Source organism: Heterobasidion irregulare, assembly GCF_000320585.1.
Source record: "Heterobasidion irregulare TC 32-1 unplaced genomic scaffold scaffold_11, whole genome shotgun sequence".
Lineage (NCBI taxonomy): Eukaryota > Fungi > Basidiomycota > Agaricomycetes > Russulales > Bondarzewiaceae > Heterobasidion > Heterobasidion irregulare.
In genome coordinates, this window is record NW_009258207.1 from 1036519 (window position 1) to 1051949 (window position 15431).

The following is a 15431-nucleotide window of genomic DNA, read 5'->3' on the forward strand; positions in this document are numbered from 1 at the left end:
GTATACGCAGACTTCGCATCCTAATTTGCATCGTAATAGATCGCAAATTCTCGATCCGACCGATTCCGACGGAAACTAAGTTCAGACTTCGTGCATTGCTTTCCTCCTTGAGCTCACGTTGCATGTTCACGCTTGTATAGTCATCGGGAGCCCCAAAGTCTCCTACACGCACCTACACCTACTTACACGCACCTGCCGTCTGTTTGATGGACGTATGGACCTTGACAGACCTTGACAAGCCCTTGCACAATCTCATCTCGGCCCGATTGCAATCTTCCAGGATCCGGCCGTATCCGGTGCGTCTGCGACTTCCAGTTCCTCTTGACGCCACCTTCCAGTCAACAAGTATCTTCATATCGTCGTTGACTGACCGCTTCACACCTTACCCATCGCTTTTCCCTATGAGTTCTCAGATTGACATATATCAAACCACACTCATGAACTTCGGGATATACAGAGAATGTCTTGTCCAATGTCCATAGGAAGTAAACTAGGCCGTCCAAGCGGGAACATGTGGGTTCTGCGATAATGAAGCAAGTTTCTGGGGGAAACAGAAGGCAACAGGATCATAGTCTGATACGGTACAAAACGTGTCTGACTGTCATTACGGTAAGCCGCAGGTATATAAAAGAAGAAGAGATTTTCCATCCTCACCGCCGTACAATTACATGTGCCATGGTTTCTCGCCCGGTGCAAGCGAACGGTTACGCCTCGCATATATAGCTCGCAAGATAAGCACCACCGCAGCCGACTCCAGGAGAAAGGCCGCGTTCGTAAAATGTCCCGTAGGATATCCCGGCGCCTCGCTGGGCTTATAGATGTAGACGCCTTTTTCGGATGCAGGTCAGGGTCAGTCTCCTTGCAAATATTGACCCATCAAGAGCCGTGAGTCCTATTTACCAATGATTTGTCCGATGTTCCCGAGAGTGAAGTTCAAGGCGACCGCGAGCGTCGTCGCGCTCGTGTTCCGCAGGTTTGCGGTCAGCCAGCTGAGAAGACACGGGTTGACAGAGTACGTGAAGCTAGATGCGAGGCAGAGCATCGCGTATCGCGCCTTGAATGCCGTGGGCGGCAATGCACCTGTGACCACTTATTGAAACGCCGTCAAACAGAAATAGGACAACTAGCTAATCTATACCTTGAACAAGGAAAGATACTCCCGCCATAGTGAGCGCAATCACCGACCCCAAGGACCATGACTGATACTTGTCCGCCATACGAGATACCGACACAGTCACGACAAACGCGATTGCAAACGGAGGAACTGTGAACAGCTGTGCGTCCAAGCCTTGATACCCCAAGCCAGCCACGATAGTCGGCGCGAAGAGGGATATGCTCGAAAATGGGACGCATTGGGAGACGTATGCCAGATAGTGGAGATAAAGCCTCCCATCCGTCAGCGTCGCCTCGGTCTCCGCCCACGAAATTCTGGCGTGCCCGGATGACGAATTGCCCTTGAGTCTGTGAAGGGATAACTTACGCTCTTCTTCCGACAGCCATTTGGCAGATTCCGGATAGTCAGGAAAGAAGAAAAAAACCAGGATTGCACATGCGACGGACGGTATACCCTCAAGTATGAAAAGCCATCGCCATGCTTCAATACCCTTCACGCCGTCCAGGTTCCCTATTCCAAATGCGATCGACCCTCCAAACGCGCCACCCATCGACGCGCCCGTGACGATCAAAGCGGTACGGGACGCTCGTTCGTGAGGAGGGTACCAGAATGTCAGGAAGTAGATGATCCCTGGAAAGAGCCCCGCCTCGAAGGCACCAAGGAGGAAGCGCACGGCGACGAGCCCACCGAAGTTTTGCACTCCACCGAGAATCATGACCATGGCACCCCATCCGAGCATGAGGAATGCGAACCAGCGAGAAGGAAAAAATCTTTTCAGCATGTAATTGGAAGGTGTTTCGAAGATCGAGTATGCGACGAAGAATATCATGAGTGCGTCAAGATATTGTTTGTCGGTGACATGGATCGTCTCGTCGAGAGAGTGACCATTGTTCGCGTTGAGCACTTTAGCATTGCCCTGTGGTCCGACAAATTCTAAATATTATCTCAAGCTGGGCTGATAGAGCGACCTACGATATTCGCCCGAGCCAAAAAGTTGAGGGTATGTATTGCCATCATCGCGGGTATAATCCGTATATCTATTTTTCTCACCAGTCTACACAAACCCGTCCATCATTGAGATTAAGCGGTCAAGGTCTGATATAGAACTCACTTTTTCTCCGCAATGGGGTCCATCACGTAGGCATCATCTGAAACATCTACCTCTTGAACACATATTGTCCTCTCGACGCCAACCGTCTTCAAAGAATTTGGTGTCGGCGAAAACCCCCTCTCCTTGTCTTCTGCCTCCGGAGTTTCTGGAGTCGCACGGGCCATTGGTAGGAGATTCTTCTCAGAGTCTAGCGGCATGAGTAGAGCCAACAGGGGAAGCCGCAGCAGACCCTGCGTCTGCAGCAATGCGTAGGGATCGTCGTTCTTAAATGGTCTATAAGATCCACCATGCCGCGCTCTGTTTATAGCCTTGCCGCAGCGACAGCACACCCGCTTTTGTCCGCGCCTATTTTTACTCCGCATGGGATCGCGGACAAGGAGACCCATGGGACGAGAATGTCAGTGACAAAGGCTGCTGCTATTCGGAGGTCCTGTCGTAAACGGTCTATACTAGACTAATCCCGGTGAGTTCATATGTATAAATTTGTGTTCAAAGATCGAAATACAACGAGTTAGGTCGCCGATAGGCACTTAGTTCTGGAGACCACGATAAGTTGCCTAGAGATGTCCTGGATGGCGAAGTCATGTTGTGTCCATATGTTGCTAAGCATCCCCGTTAATGATCTTGGTATCCGTTTGTAGAATACAAGAGAGTATTTGAACAAGATTGATCAGAATCCTGACAGAGAGGGGATATGCGGGAGTCGTGATGTGCCAGAACAAAGCCGGATATTTTGCGACCAATATTTGTCATTGTGGGTCCTTGCAATTGTGAGCTACCGTTCACTTACCATTCATGGGTCTTTTGGAGCCTTACGCTTATTCCGAAGGGGCATCATTAGATCATTTACATACACGTGAAATCCACGTTGAAGATCTAACTCCGAGTGATATTTTTGAAAACATCGTGGAATACAGTGTTCATGAGTCTCAGAACGCACCGGTGGAACTACAAACTCCATGGTTTCTCACCAACCGCTAGAGAACGGTTCCGTCTCGCATAAATAGCGCGCAAGACAAGCACGACCACAGATGCCTCCAAAAGGAATGCCGCGTTCGTGAAATGCCCCGTAGGATATCCCGGTGCCTCCTGTGGCTTGTAGATGTAGATACCTTTTTGACAGAGTTCATTCAGTATGATTGTCACCAAACTACCAAAGATTACTTCACCGATTATTTGTCCGATGGTCCCGAGAGTGACGTTCAAGGGGACTGCAAGCGTCGTCGCACTTGTGTTCCGCAAGTTTGCGGTGAGCCAGCTGAGGAGGGATGGATTTGCGGAGTACGAGAAGCTAGTCGCAATGCAGAGCATCGCATATCGCGCTTTGAATGAAGTTGGTGGTAATGCGCCTGCGGTAGATCACATTACGACAATTCAAAATCAAGGCGTGGTCGCGTCAGAGAGCCAGATGGTGCTTACCTTGCACGAGAAAAGATAAACCCGCCGTCATTAGCGAGACCGCGGATCCCAGTGACCATGATTTGTACTTATCCGCCAGGCGAGATACCAGTACAGTCACGACGAATGCAATGGCAAATGGGGGTACTGTGAATAGTTGGGCGCTCAAGCCTTGATACCCTAAGCCAGCCACGATAGTCGGCGCGAAGAGCGATATGCTTGAAAATGGGACAGAGATGGAAATGAACGCCAAATAATGGAGGTAAAGTCTCCAATCCGTCAGCGTCGCCTTGGTCTCTGCCCATGAAATCTTGGCATGTCCCAACGACGCATTGTCCTTGAGTCTGCGAATCAACATCTGGCGTTCCTCTCGTGACATCCATTTGGCGGATTCTGGATAGTCAGGGAAGAAGAAGTAGACCAGGATCGCACACGCGACGGACGGTATACCCTCGATGAGAAATAGCCACCTCCATCCTTCAAGACCCTTCACGCCGTCTAGTTTCCCTATTCCAAATGCTATCGACCCTCCGAACGCACCACCCATGGAGGCACATGCTACAATTAAAGCAGTACGGAATGCTCGCTCGTGGGGAGGGTACCAGAATGTCAGGAAGTAGATGATCCCTGGAAAGAGCCCCGCCTCGAAGGCACCAAGGAGGAAGCGCACGGCGACGAGCCCACCGAAGTTTTGCACTCCACCGAGGATCATGACCATGGCACCCCATCCGAGCATGAGGAACGCGAACCAGCGAGAGGGGAAGAACTTTTTGAGCATATAATTGGAAGGCGTTTCGAAGACTGAGTACGAGATGAAGAAAATCATGAGCGCGTCGAGGTATTGCTTATCGGTCACGTGGAGCGTCTGGTCCAGAGAGTGACCTTTGTCTGCATTTAGAACCTTCGCATTTCCCTGTAGGTCAAGGAGTCACAAAAATCAAAATCAAAAATTATGTGGCTGATTTGGAAGATGACATACAATATTTGCCCGCGCCAGGAAGTTGAGGGTATAGATAGCCATTGAAGCAGGGATAATACGGAGGTCTATCTTTCTCAGTAATCTATGTCCCATCCATACATGAGCCAAGATCATTGAGTCTCACAGTGAACACACCTTTTTTCGACGACAGGATCCACAATGTATACATCATCCAGTACGTTCTCCTGGATGACGATTGTCTTCTCAACATCGTCAGTTTCTTTGAGAGAAGCCTGTGTGGGCGAGTAAGCCCTCGACTTCTGCTCGAGCTCCGTAGACTCCGGAGTCGCGCAGTCCGTCTTCGATATCATAGTCCTCCCAGAGTCTCGCGACGTGGACGAAGGTCAGGAGATGCAGACGAGCGAAGCGAAGCATGTTGCCTGAATTATATACCTCATTCAGTTCCCGGTGTGTAACGCACTCCGCATATGGCCCTACTACCGCGTCCGTGCACGATTCAGCACCCGCTGCTGCATAGGACTAGTTTTTGCCGCGCATCGGGCCGAGGGCGCGAGTCCGCCTGTGACCGAGAAGAGAAGCGACAGATGTCTGCTGATACACCTCGAGTGGATATATGAAATCTTACTGGGACAGACGCCACTTGAACGCCTTATCCCCCAGAGGCACGGTATTGCTGGCTGAGATGCTTGGGTATATACATATGGTCGGAAATCAGTGCTTCGTGTCAGCTCCAGGTCCTCGAACGCGCAGCTGTTCTTCGAGGAGAGGCTATGGTTGCATGGTCCAACATCGTCGGGTTCGTATGCGATGCTTGATCCCGTTCATAAATCTAGAACATCAAAAGGAGTGATGGTCGAGTCGATGGAAAGCGGGATGATTGGAGAGCCAGAAACTTGGCGACTGCGCAATATCTACCGATATTTGTCCTTATTTGTTACGATGGGTCCATCCTCTCAGTGGCTACAGCAGTGCAACTTCTTCCTGTTCTCATTTGTTACCCTGGAAAGTTATGTCAGAGTGTTTTGCACTCACCTGTTGAGTCCAACATAAATTTCCCAGTCCTCCCGGCCGCGGGGCGCACCTTCAACAATTCACTAGCCTGTCGTGGAGATAAAACGAGGTCTTCTAGGGCCTTTTCTAACTAAGGCTATGGTGTTTCAAGATGTCTTAGGCTTGTACCCCACACTGCTAATTTTACGCGTCACAAGAATACCACAGGTCCTTTGACATCAAAATTAGCAGTTTATGAGCTCACTTAGACGTATAATATCATTCTCGTCTTCATGACGTACCTTAGTCCCGGAGGATTCTTAGCCGGGTTTCGTGTGTATCAGGGGTGAATTCTGGTGCTCACCGTCCATGCCCCTCGCAGATAACGACTATGATTTTAGCGTACATTACATGCAAAGCAAGACATGTTCGTACATTCATTAAATTTCGTATCACAAGACACATACGCTGACCTTTCGTCCTTCCATTCGTACGGTATACAGCAACCGAGTGGGTATCACCACACGTCTAAACAGACGTAGCACGGTCAGTGCTGCGCCCTTCGTTCATCAACAACAGCCTGTACCCATCTTTCCAGAATCTGTTCCAACATTTCTTCCCAACCTTCGTCTCTCCGTGCGACGGTTCGTGCGTCGAAGTACACTTGGGGTTCCGTGTTAGGAAATTTGATAGTTGACGGTAAGGGAGAAGTCATCGGAGTTGAATCTGATGAGGATGGTTTAATGGCTGACCCAAGCGGCGGAGAGGGGGCGACTATGGGTATGAGATAGCGAAGCTTGAGAGCGCTATATTTCGTGGACTTAATTTAGTTTCTAGGGTCAGACGAATAGTAAGTCATGGAACTTACGCAGCCCATAGACGCAGATTGTCCGAACGTCGGAAAGTCCATCCTTTTCGCCCCTTATCCTCATTCTCGCCCGAAGCAGACTGCGCCTGTTCTAGAGCCAAGATATCGTGGATCGCCTCTTTGCTGATATATCCCCAAGGTTTGCGCGAGCGACGGACACCAACGTTGTAGGCTACACATAGCGCCTGCCCCGATGATAGCGTCAGCAACAGCTCTGTACGATCGAGCTCACGCGGCAGGAGTGCTAGCAAGTTGGTAGGCAAGAGGGAAATGAGCAGGGCATGTGCGCGCGACAACGAGTTCTCCGCAAACGAGGTCCGTTTCGCCCACTCCGGTAAGTCCTCATCTTGCACACTCGGACCGTAACCTTCTTCGTCTTCCTCAACAGCATCCATTTCTTCGGGCTCCTCTGTGACCCGCATCGTGTTCATCATGTCCATCGAGACAACCCGTCTTGCTTTGTGCCCTATTCCCCCTTCACCGCTCAACATTTCGGTAGGTGCACTCACACGTCGGCTTTTGGATCGCTCGTCTCGTTCAACCTCTTTCCTTGCGAGCTTGTCTCGCTCCCTATCCCACCCCCTTGTACCCCCCTTCCGCCCGCCGAATAACACCTCATCCACCACATTCAAATAATACCCCACTACCTCCTGTTCCTTCTTCACTGCGTCCAACTTCACGTCCTGCTTATACAACCAACCACCAGCGAGGACACGATCATCCCATCCTTCTTTTGTCTCTTTCCCTTCCTCGCTCGCGGGATTCATATCCGCATCCTCTTCTTCCCAGACTAAGACTGAGTCGTTCCGTCCCTGTACTTGAACAACTGAGAACGCGAAAGAGGTTTCAGCATCCACTTCTTCATGCTCGTTATCCTCTAAGAAATGAGATGGGGAGGCGACGCGTGAGCCCTGGTGTGATCCGTGGTCGCTTTGCGCATCATACGCGTCGTCCGAAAGGGGTAATCGGGAAGATTCTTCCAGCGCACGCAATACTGTCAGCACATCAAGCGCGGAGCGCCGGATCAATGTCAAGGGGTCCGATGGGTCGTTTGGTTGTGAAACGAGACGCTTGGGCGCGGGCGCGCTCGAGGCCAGAGAGGCTGGGCGGAAGTGCTGTCGGTGAGAGTCGACGGTTTCGTCAGGGAGAGAGACGAGATAGTTTCGCACGGACCGGATCGTGTAGGTGGTCGTCTTCAGTAGGGTTAGCACATCGAGATTAGTAGACGAACGCGTTTTGTCCACCCCAAGCAGTCCGGGATCTGGCTCCGTGTCCTGCTCGAGATCTGTAAGTCGCCACGCATGCTCGACAGCGATCAGATCCTCGATGACGGCTGGTCGGAGGTTTTCCGGATCTGTCTCGTAGGTCTTGACATACGGAGGATATGCAGGTCGTTGTATCATGGGTATAACGGGAGAAGGCGGCAGTTCGAATTCTAGAATGCTCCCCAGAGATGAAGGTCCCTTCATATGGTTTGCGCCGCCCAATGCTGGCACAAGGCCCTTCCTCTGCTGCTTAGATCTGACCAGGTCCGCGCGAAGACGTTAGTTCCCGAGATGAACAAGATATGAGAGCACTTACTCCTTCTTCGCAGCGATCCCAGTCTTTGTGAAATAGTGTTGCAGGTGCTCAATGCTGCCCAGAGCCATCACGCTCTCCCTTTTCGCTGCGCTTCTGCTGAACGGTTTCTGCGGTTTATTGATCGCATTGTGGTTCGGATAGAAGGCAACCTGACGACGTGATTTCTTCGCTGAAATGCTGGGGGAGGAATCCTGGGTTCCAGTGGACTGAGGCGTGAGGCTGGGTGTCGAGGAGGACGGGTCGGACATGGTATAAAGAAAGAAAAGATTTGCGAGAATATAAGGTCTAAGTTAGGCACTGATTCGTAGTGAAGGCATGACTCTACAAGCGGCCGGCTAGTGATCCCTTCAAGTGTGGGAGTCGGACTACAAGCCTTTGTAGTGGATCGTTCAAATGGCTTCAAATCCCAGTAATGCTCGTGATGTAAGCGTGACTTTTACAGAAAGTGGCCGTTCTCAGTGCTCACTTGTGCTCCTTCCGTCATCGACCACTTCCCATCCCCAAAACCAGAGTAGCATGAAGGCTTAGAATGGCACAGACCAAAGACAAATACTACTGGCTCCAGCTCAGGACCGCCCTCACTAGTGGCGTCTGGGGCTCCTCCACGCCAGCCAAGGCTCATAACGGTTCCCCCATTTCCTGGTTTGACCTCCTCCGCAAGTTTAACAAACATTGTCACGGTTTCAAGGATGTTGCGGAAATAGCATCGCAGACCCAGGCCCTTGCACTTCTCATTGCTAGAGGAACAAGCGACAGCGATCTGGATGGTGATGCACAGGGTGCTGCTGGACCGTTCGCTATGAACGAAGAATGCACAGTCGTGCCCGGAAGGACAGAGGAGGTGCAAGCAGGCTATGACAAGTTGAAGAGTCTCGAATCTGATTCTCCCAACTCGGATGTACGTGTCAGCTCTCATTCTACTACACCGACGAACCCTCAACGTACCCAGTCCTTGAGACTCTTGTTAGCTCATTATGCATATGCTCTTGGTCGACATGAAGAGTGTCTTTCGTATCTGGAGCAAGTCGGCGACCTCTCTGATGCGTGGAATCGCTTGGACCCATCTTTCTCCGTCCGCACGAATGCATCTACTCTGCAAGTTCCCTCCATCGCCGGGGACAGTTCTTCGTCCTCGTTCACAGGCAGTTTCGTTTCTTCGGATTCTGCATCAACAATATCAGACATACAAGATGGCAAAGCATGGTCAGCGATTGAAGTGATCCGCAGCATTTGTCTTCAAGGTTTCTACACCCGCCTCAAATACTGACCACCAGAACTCACGCTCCCTCAAACAGGCATGGCTCATGAAAGGCTGGCCCCCTCCGATTCAAAGAAGGCACTCTCGATCTACATCAGCGCGACATTGCTGCTCCCAAATCTAGAGGCTGACATCTCTCGAACATCTCCCGTCAACCCTGTCCCCACATCCGGCGCGGGCCAGGGCCGTCTCTTGTTCGTCTCCTTCACACGCTACCGTGAATTATGGAGATGGTTAGAACGACTGCTTTGGCGAGCCATTATACTTGCTTCACGGACGTATATTTTAGGTGGTCCAGACGAGGGTATTCTCTGGTCTTTGTTTACACACTATCAAACGTGCAGCGCACATTGGCCGCCTAATTTCCGAACGGAACATCGATCCACAATATCCCAGCTGCATCTGCGTGCTCTGATACTCCGTAGTCGTCTACCAGGTTCTCCGCCACTCCCGTCCCCCGCCTCGTCAAAGTCAGGGGACACTATGCAAACGGACCCACGGCTGCCTAGCGCGCGGCGAGTCGTACACGATTATAGGGATATTTTGACAGTCAGCACACGATTTCCGAAGGCGGGTGAGCGGAACGTCAAGGTGGAAGAGTTCGTGGATCTCTGCGTTGCTGTATGGGAATCCAGCGGTGCGGCCGGAGAGCATGCAGGTTGGCTCGTTGACGTATGATATCTCGTTGAAATACTCGTGCACATGCTCACAATTTTTCAGATTCTGTGGTGGGCAACGCGTCTCACCTTTAATTCATACCGCATCTTTCGCCACATGGCGCGCGTATGTGGTGTCGCAGGGGATATTTCGCTCGCAAAACGCACTCTGCGTTTGTACACTCAAGTCGTCGGCAAGGCGCTCGAGGCAGGGGAAGATGCTGATGCCGACACCGACGACAACTGGGTCGAGACCCTGGTGTGGGGTGCACGTATGCTTTGCAGGGCTGCCCTCCAAGAAGAATCAGGCAAGGGCGGCGAGGGCATTGATGATGCCAGAGAGGCAGGAGCAATGGTCAAAAAGGCAAAGGCAAGACTGGATAAAGACAATCTAGAGTTGAGGGCGAAAGTTGAATTAACAGAAGGGATTTGGAACGCTACTATGGCGATCAAGGGTACCATCTTTACTTCCAATGCTATTTTCCGCTCTTGGCTGAAATGTTTGCCGTGTCAGAACAGGACCACTTGACACGGTCTTCTCGACTTTCTGCAGCACTTTCGCTCATCGAAGACTCCATTAACACATTCCCAACAGCTTCAGCTTACTATCACCACGCTCTCGCTCTGTACCGTGCAGTTCCCAGTCGGGACCTCGACCGCGCGATCGATAGCGCGCGAGCTGCTGTGGAAGCCGACCCGAGCGAGACTCGATATTGGCATTTGCTAGGTCTCTTGCTCGTCACGACGGAAGACTGGACCGGGGCAAAGGGTATTCTCGAAGTTGGTGCTGCGAATGACGAGGATGAATGGCCCGCCTTGCACGGAGCGCTGACCAATGGTACAGCTGCGCTCATGAATGGCGATATCCCTGACACAAGCACTATCAGTGGAGAGACCTCGCAGACGAACGGTGATACTGTGACCCCAGGCCACGCTGAAAATGGCTCTGCCGAGTCGACTAGCCTGACCGAGCGCCCCCATGCACCCACGTTCCTTCTAGAAGAGAATGCTGTAGATGTACCGAGCGCGACAGAACTGCTGCAGAGACTTCCTGACCATCCTGCACCCTCGAAGATTCAAAGATTCGAACAGGCCCTGCAGCTCCGGATGACACAACTGGCCTTGACGGAACTTTTGGAGGGCCCGGAGGGTGCTGGTGACAAGTGGGTCGAGGTATTTCAGTGGTTCGCTGAAAAGAAGGGTTTCAGTAAGGATCAAAGCCGTGAGTCATTTTCCCTGGGATTTCCGTCACCCTTATAGAAACACTTATCAAATCCAGTAGAACGAACGTCAATGGAGACAAGTAGGCGTTCAGGGGACTTGAAGCCTGAATCTAGCTCTTTCCAAGATTATCCATCGCAACCAGAGGACCACCCTCAGCATACGGAGAATACAAACTATCCACCGATGCCGATGCCTATCATGCTTACGCCTCCGACTCCAAGGCCTGCAGATGGCGAACCTTCCTGGAAGGCAGATGAAGACGTACGCCTGTCACTGGATTCAGGCGGTAAAGAAAAAGACACTGCCGGAAAGAAGGTCCAGAAAATGCTCAAAAACCGAGTGCATAAGGGCCAGCAGCGTATAACGACCATAGGGAAGAGGATAGGCCACGGTGTCGGGCGAAGCGGCAGTCTCAGTCTGAGAAGGACAACATCGACCCCTGGTGAGTGCTCTCTCGTCGTCGTTATCAGTTTGCATTGAACGAGCTGGTCATCTAGGAGATCTGTATTCCAAGAGCAACTTGATGGTACAGCAATATCAGGCGTCGTCAATACACTCTCGTCGACAATTCAGTCCTTTCGCGTCTACACAGGACTTGCCGCGCCCAGCGTCGCCGCCGCCTCCTCCACCGCCTTCCGTGCCACCCCACGAGCATGGAGAGCGATCGAAGAAGGAACGCAGATTGCTCAGTGACTTGTGGCTGATGAGTGCTGCAACGTTCCGTCGGTCTGGTAAGATTGAACAGGCGAGAGGTGCTGTTCAGGAGGCGGAGGTCCGGGATGAGGATAACCCTGGGGTGTGGGTTCAAGTAAGCGTCTAGTCCTGGTTGGAAATTCTCTTCTGAAACGACACTTCTCTAGCTGGGATTATATTACACCGCGCTCAACCAGCCACACCATGCGGTTCAGGCTTTCAATAAAGCCCTTTTCATCTCCCCCGACAACATCGCCGCCACCATTCACCTTTGTCAGCTATACCTGTCCCAGTCTCAGGCTGGGACGGCTGCAGACAACGTGGACCTCGCCGCAGGCATGCTCACAGACTTGACACGTGGTGCCGGGTGGGACGTTGCGGAGGCTTGGTATTTCCTCGCTAGGGCGCATGGAGCGAGGGGGATGCGCGATATGGAAAGGGAGTGCTTGTCGTTCGCGCTGAGCTTGTCTGAGGCACGTCCGTTGCGGGACATTGGTCAGGCGGTGGGTTGGTGTCTGTGAGATAAGTTCGGTTAGGAGTATTGGTATGACGGCGATTGAGGGAAAATCTTAGGCAACGTTTAATGGGCGCTGTTTTGTAGCATACAAGTTATATACCCACCCACGCACAAAGCACTACGTTCGGACAGTATGGTAAATGCTCTCAAACAAAATGATCCTGGTTTGCTCGGGTTTTGCGTCTGACCACATTTTTGCTGCTCAACCATGCGGCTATGCGCTGCGAAGAATGAGAGCCCGCTGATTGGTTGGAGGTACTACGGCCGGTCGGTGTCCCAAAGGGGAAAGACCGAAGACCTGTAAGGTACTCATCCTTCCGGAAAGATGACGGATCTCAGGCGCACTGCTCTCCTCAATTTCAACCTCATCCCCTCTGCAACACGCCCCTCCTGTCTTTCTGCTTTCCCATTGCTCCCAAAAATTTACTTAAATCAGATACAATATATGCACTCACTGATGGAATACACTCAAGCCTTCGTGGATTTTCGCGCAGCCTTCAGTCAAGTTTGGACCTCGCATGACGAGCTGGACATGGAAGAGGGTAGCCATCGAATATTTGACGAGGGCATGGGGCCGCACAGTTTCTTGAATCGACACCAGAATGGTCTTCATACACTTGATATCAACACAGGAGCGCCTGTGCGGTTAGGCATGATGTCCGTCATATTCTGTGTCTCTCTCCTTGGTGCGTCGTGCTCCCATACGTGTCTCATCTAGTTCGTTAATCATGAAGGACTCCACTAGCCGTATCCTTTCCGACGCTGTCGAAGCGGGTCAAATATCTCCAGATTCCCCGAGCGGTGTTCTTCATGGGCAAACACTTTGGAACAGGTATGTAAGCGCATTAGGGGTTTTTCGTTTCATTTTGCCAGTTATACACGGGGAAGGCCCCTTTAAGATGACCTTGATCACCTCAAGCATCGTCTTGAGCAGACTGAAAAAAGTCTCCAAATTTTCTAATCTATTCTGCGTTCGTCTCTGTATCTGTGTGGCTGTGCTGGTGCACCGGCGCAAATTCAGACCTCGCCGAGATTATTTTGACAAATATATGCTATTTTTCTTCCATGGATTGCATATGGGATTTCCTTGTGACTAGGTAACTAATAATATGTATTTTTTTCAGGCGTCATCCTGTCTACAGCGTTTGTACATCTATTGCAAGACGCCTTTGAATGTCTTCAAGATCCTGAAGTCAAGAAAAGCACTAACATAGGCAGCTGGACAGGGTTTATCGTGTGAGTACCTTCACCTCAATTTGCTTCTCTCCGTGAGTTGATGAGTTGATATGCCATGCAGACTAGGATCTTTGCTTATAATATTTATGATCGAATGTATAGCTCTGCTTATATTGTCTATCGAAATATGACACTAACATTTTTTAGACATCTCAACCTCTTTTGTCGATCGATATCACTCTTACCCTTCTGCGCCGCCGAGCCCAAAGCTAGAACGTCAGTTTACGTATTTTATCGTTTCATTTTTTTTCCTGTATTAATCTGCATCTGTAGCCGCATCTTTGGCTCTAACCCCCGAAATCGCTCCTCCTGAGCGCACGACCTCTTACAATTCAGAAGTTACTATTAAAGCTTTTCAACCTCCCTTAGAAAGCACCCCGCTCCTGGGGCCCTCATCGTCCAGGCCGACTGCATCGAGCCGCACATACTCTCAACCAGCCTCAGGCGTCCATGGGCATATCCATGTCCATGACTATACAATTCTGGAAGGTCACCATCGCCATGAACTGCGCTGTGCTCATGAAGAACACCACGAGCGCCCACTACGGGACACGATGAATGTTCTTGATGACGGACTTACTCACACCCGTTCGCATAGCTTCAGTAATGGGCATGCTCATGCGCACGTAGATCCGGAGAGTATCTCGGAGGATGCAGAGGATGAAAGCGAAGACGAGGAGATGGCGGTCGGGAGAAAACGACAGATCGTCGGCATCTTGGTACCATACTTCTCTCGTCAATGCCGTGCGTGATCCAGCTAAAGTTTCGGCTCCACACAGGTCCTTCAACTTGGTATCATGATCCACTCGCTTGTCATCGGGCTCACCCTCGCGATCGCATCTGGGGCTGACTTCAGTGCGCTCGATCGATCTCACAAGGGGCAAACATGATCTGATTCGTTTTTCATTAGCATCCCTCGTGACTGCGATCGTCTTCCATCAACTATTCGAAGGCCTTTCGCTCGGAATCCGCATCGCAGGACTCCCAGCACCAGATCCCTCTGCACCACATCAGATGTCCCTCCTCAAACCGATTCTCGCATCCTTGTTCGCAGTGACAACACCCGTGGGTATCTTGATCGGACTCGCCTCGTTCGGCGTCGGGTCCAGTAGCGAAGAGAGTGCGTTTTGCTTGCCAGATTCCAAAATCCGCAACTGCACCCTAAACTGACCTTGCCTGTCATATGTTTTCTGTGCCGATAAGCAGTCCGACTGAGGTTGATCGAAGGCCTCATGTCCGCCATATCCGCGGGAATGCTGATATATGCAGCGTGCGTTGAGATGCTCGCGGGCGACTTTGTGCTCGACCCAACCTTGTGGAGAAGCGGGATCGGGAAACAGGCTGTCGCGTTGATCAGCTTGCTCGCGGGTGTGATGGCGATGGCCGTCATTGGGTGAGTGATCGCGTTTCCCACTATGTACCATCGACAGAATGCTAAATGTGTATTTCTTGTCGATCTCGGCACCCCTACTTGATAGTTTGTGAGTCCAAGTTTCATTGATGCTTGCATCACTATTGCTGATACTTTTCTTGTCTAGGATTCATTAGCGAGCATTATAGGCCTGGTGCCGCTGATCTTGCATTGCTGTACGATAACTGTAGCTTGCCCGTGTTCATTTTGATGGCTTATAAAGAGGTACCCTGACAGATGTATCATACTACTGACATGTAATGTTTCTTGTTCATCCGGGACATCCTCAGTACTTCCCAATATTTATTCACATTCTTGTGTAGCTCGAGAGGCTAGCATGTTCTAAACAGCTTTCTCATCAGACCCCTCTGAGAGTCTCACGCTTGATAACTGGAGATTGATATACGATAGGCCACGAGGGCAATGTATGCCAA

At 51.1% G+C, this 15431-nt stretch overlaps 4 protein-coding genes across 4 annotated transcripts; 1 reads left to right on the forward strand and 3 right to left on the reverse strand.

Annotated features, from left to right (window-relative positions):
- Positions 1-892: 892 nt before the first annotated feature.
- Positions 893-2422, reverse strand: HETIRDRAFT_174712 (major facilitator superfamily; the record flags this gene model as incomplete). Its single annotated transcript, XM_009553253.1, has 4 exons — positions 893-1089; positions 1139-2030; positions 2087-2168; positions 2226-2422. 4 exons carry the CDS (start codon positions 2420-2422, stop codon positions 893-895), a joined length of 1368 nt encoding a protein of 455 aa, XP_009551548.1.
- A 751-nt stretch (positions 2423-3173) lies between these two features.
- HETIRDRAFT_53467 (major facilitator superfamily) lies at positions 3174-4695 on the reverse strand (the record flags this gene model as incomplete). Its single annotated transcript, XM_009552890.1, has 4 exons — positions 3174-3337; positions 3395-3574; positions 3645-4536; positions 4603-4695. The coding sequence occupies 4 exons, from the start codon at positions 4693-4695 to the stop codon at positions 3174-3176; spliced, it is 1329 nt and encodes a 442-aa protein (XP_009551185.1).
- Positions 4696-6100: 1405 nt separating this feature from the next.
- On the reverse strand, positions 6101-8250 carry HETIRDRAFT_430029 (uncharacterized protein; the record flags this gene model as incomplete). The annotated part of the gene is made up of 3 exons (XM_009553254.1): positions 6101-6359; positions 6422-7942; positions 8003-8250. 3 exons carry the CDS (start codon positions 8248-8250, stop codon positions 6101-6103), a joined length of 2028 nt encoding a protein of 675 aa, XP_009551549.1.
- Positions 8251-12807: 4557 nt separating this feature from the next.
- Positions 12808-14979, forward strand: HETIRDRAFT_174716 (ZIP-like iron-zinc transporter; the record flags this gene model as incomplete). Its single annotated transcript, XM_009553255.1, has 9 exons — positions 12808-13036; positions 13096-13182; positions 13475-13586; positions 13648-13682; positions 13734-13802; positions 13860-14305; positions 14366-14441; positions 14497-14706; positions 14814-14979. Coding segments are annotated over 9 exons (1430 nt in total), but the record flags the coding sequence as incomplete, so codon positions are not given.
- Between the last annotated feature and the right edge of the window lie 452 nt (positions 14980-15431).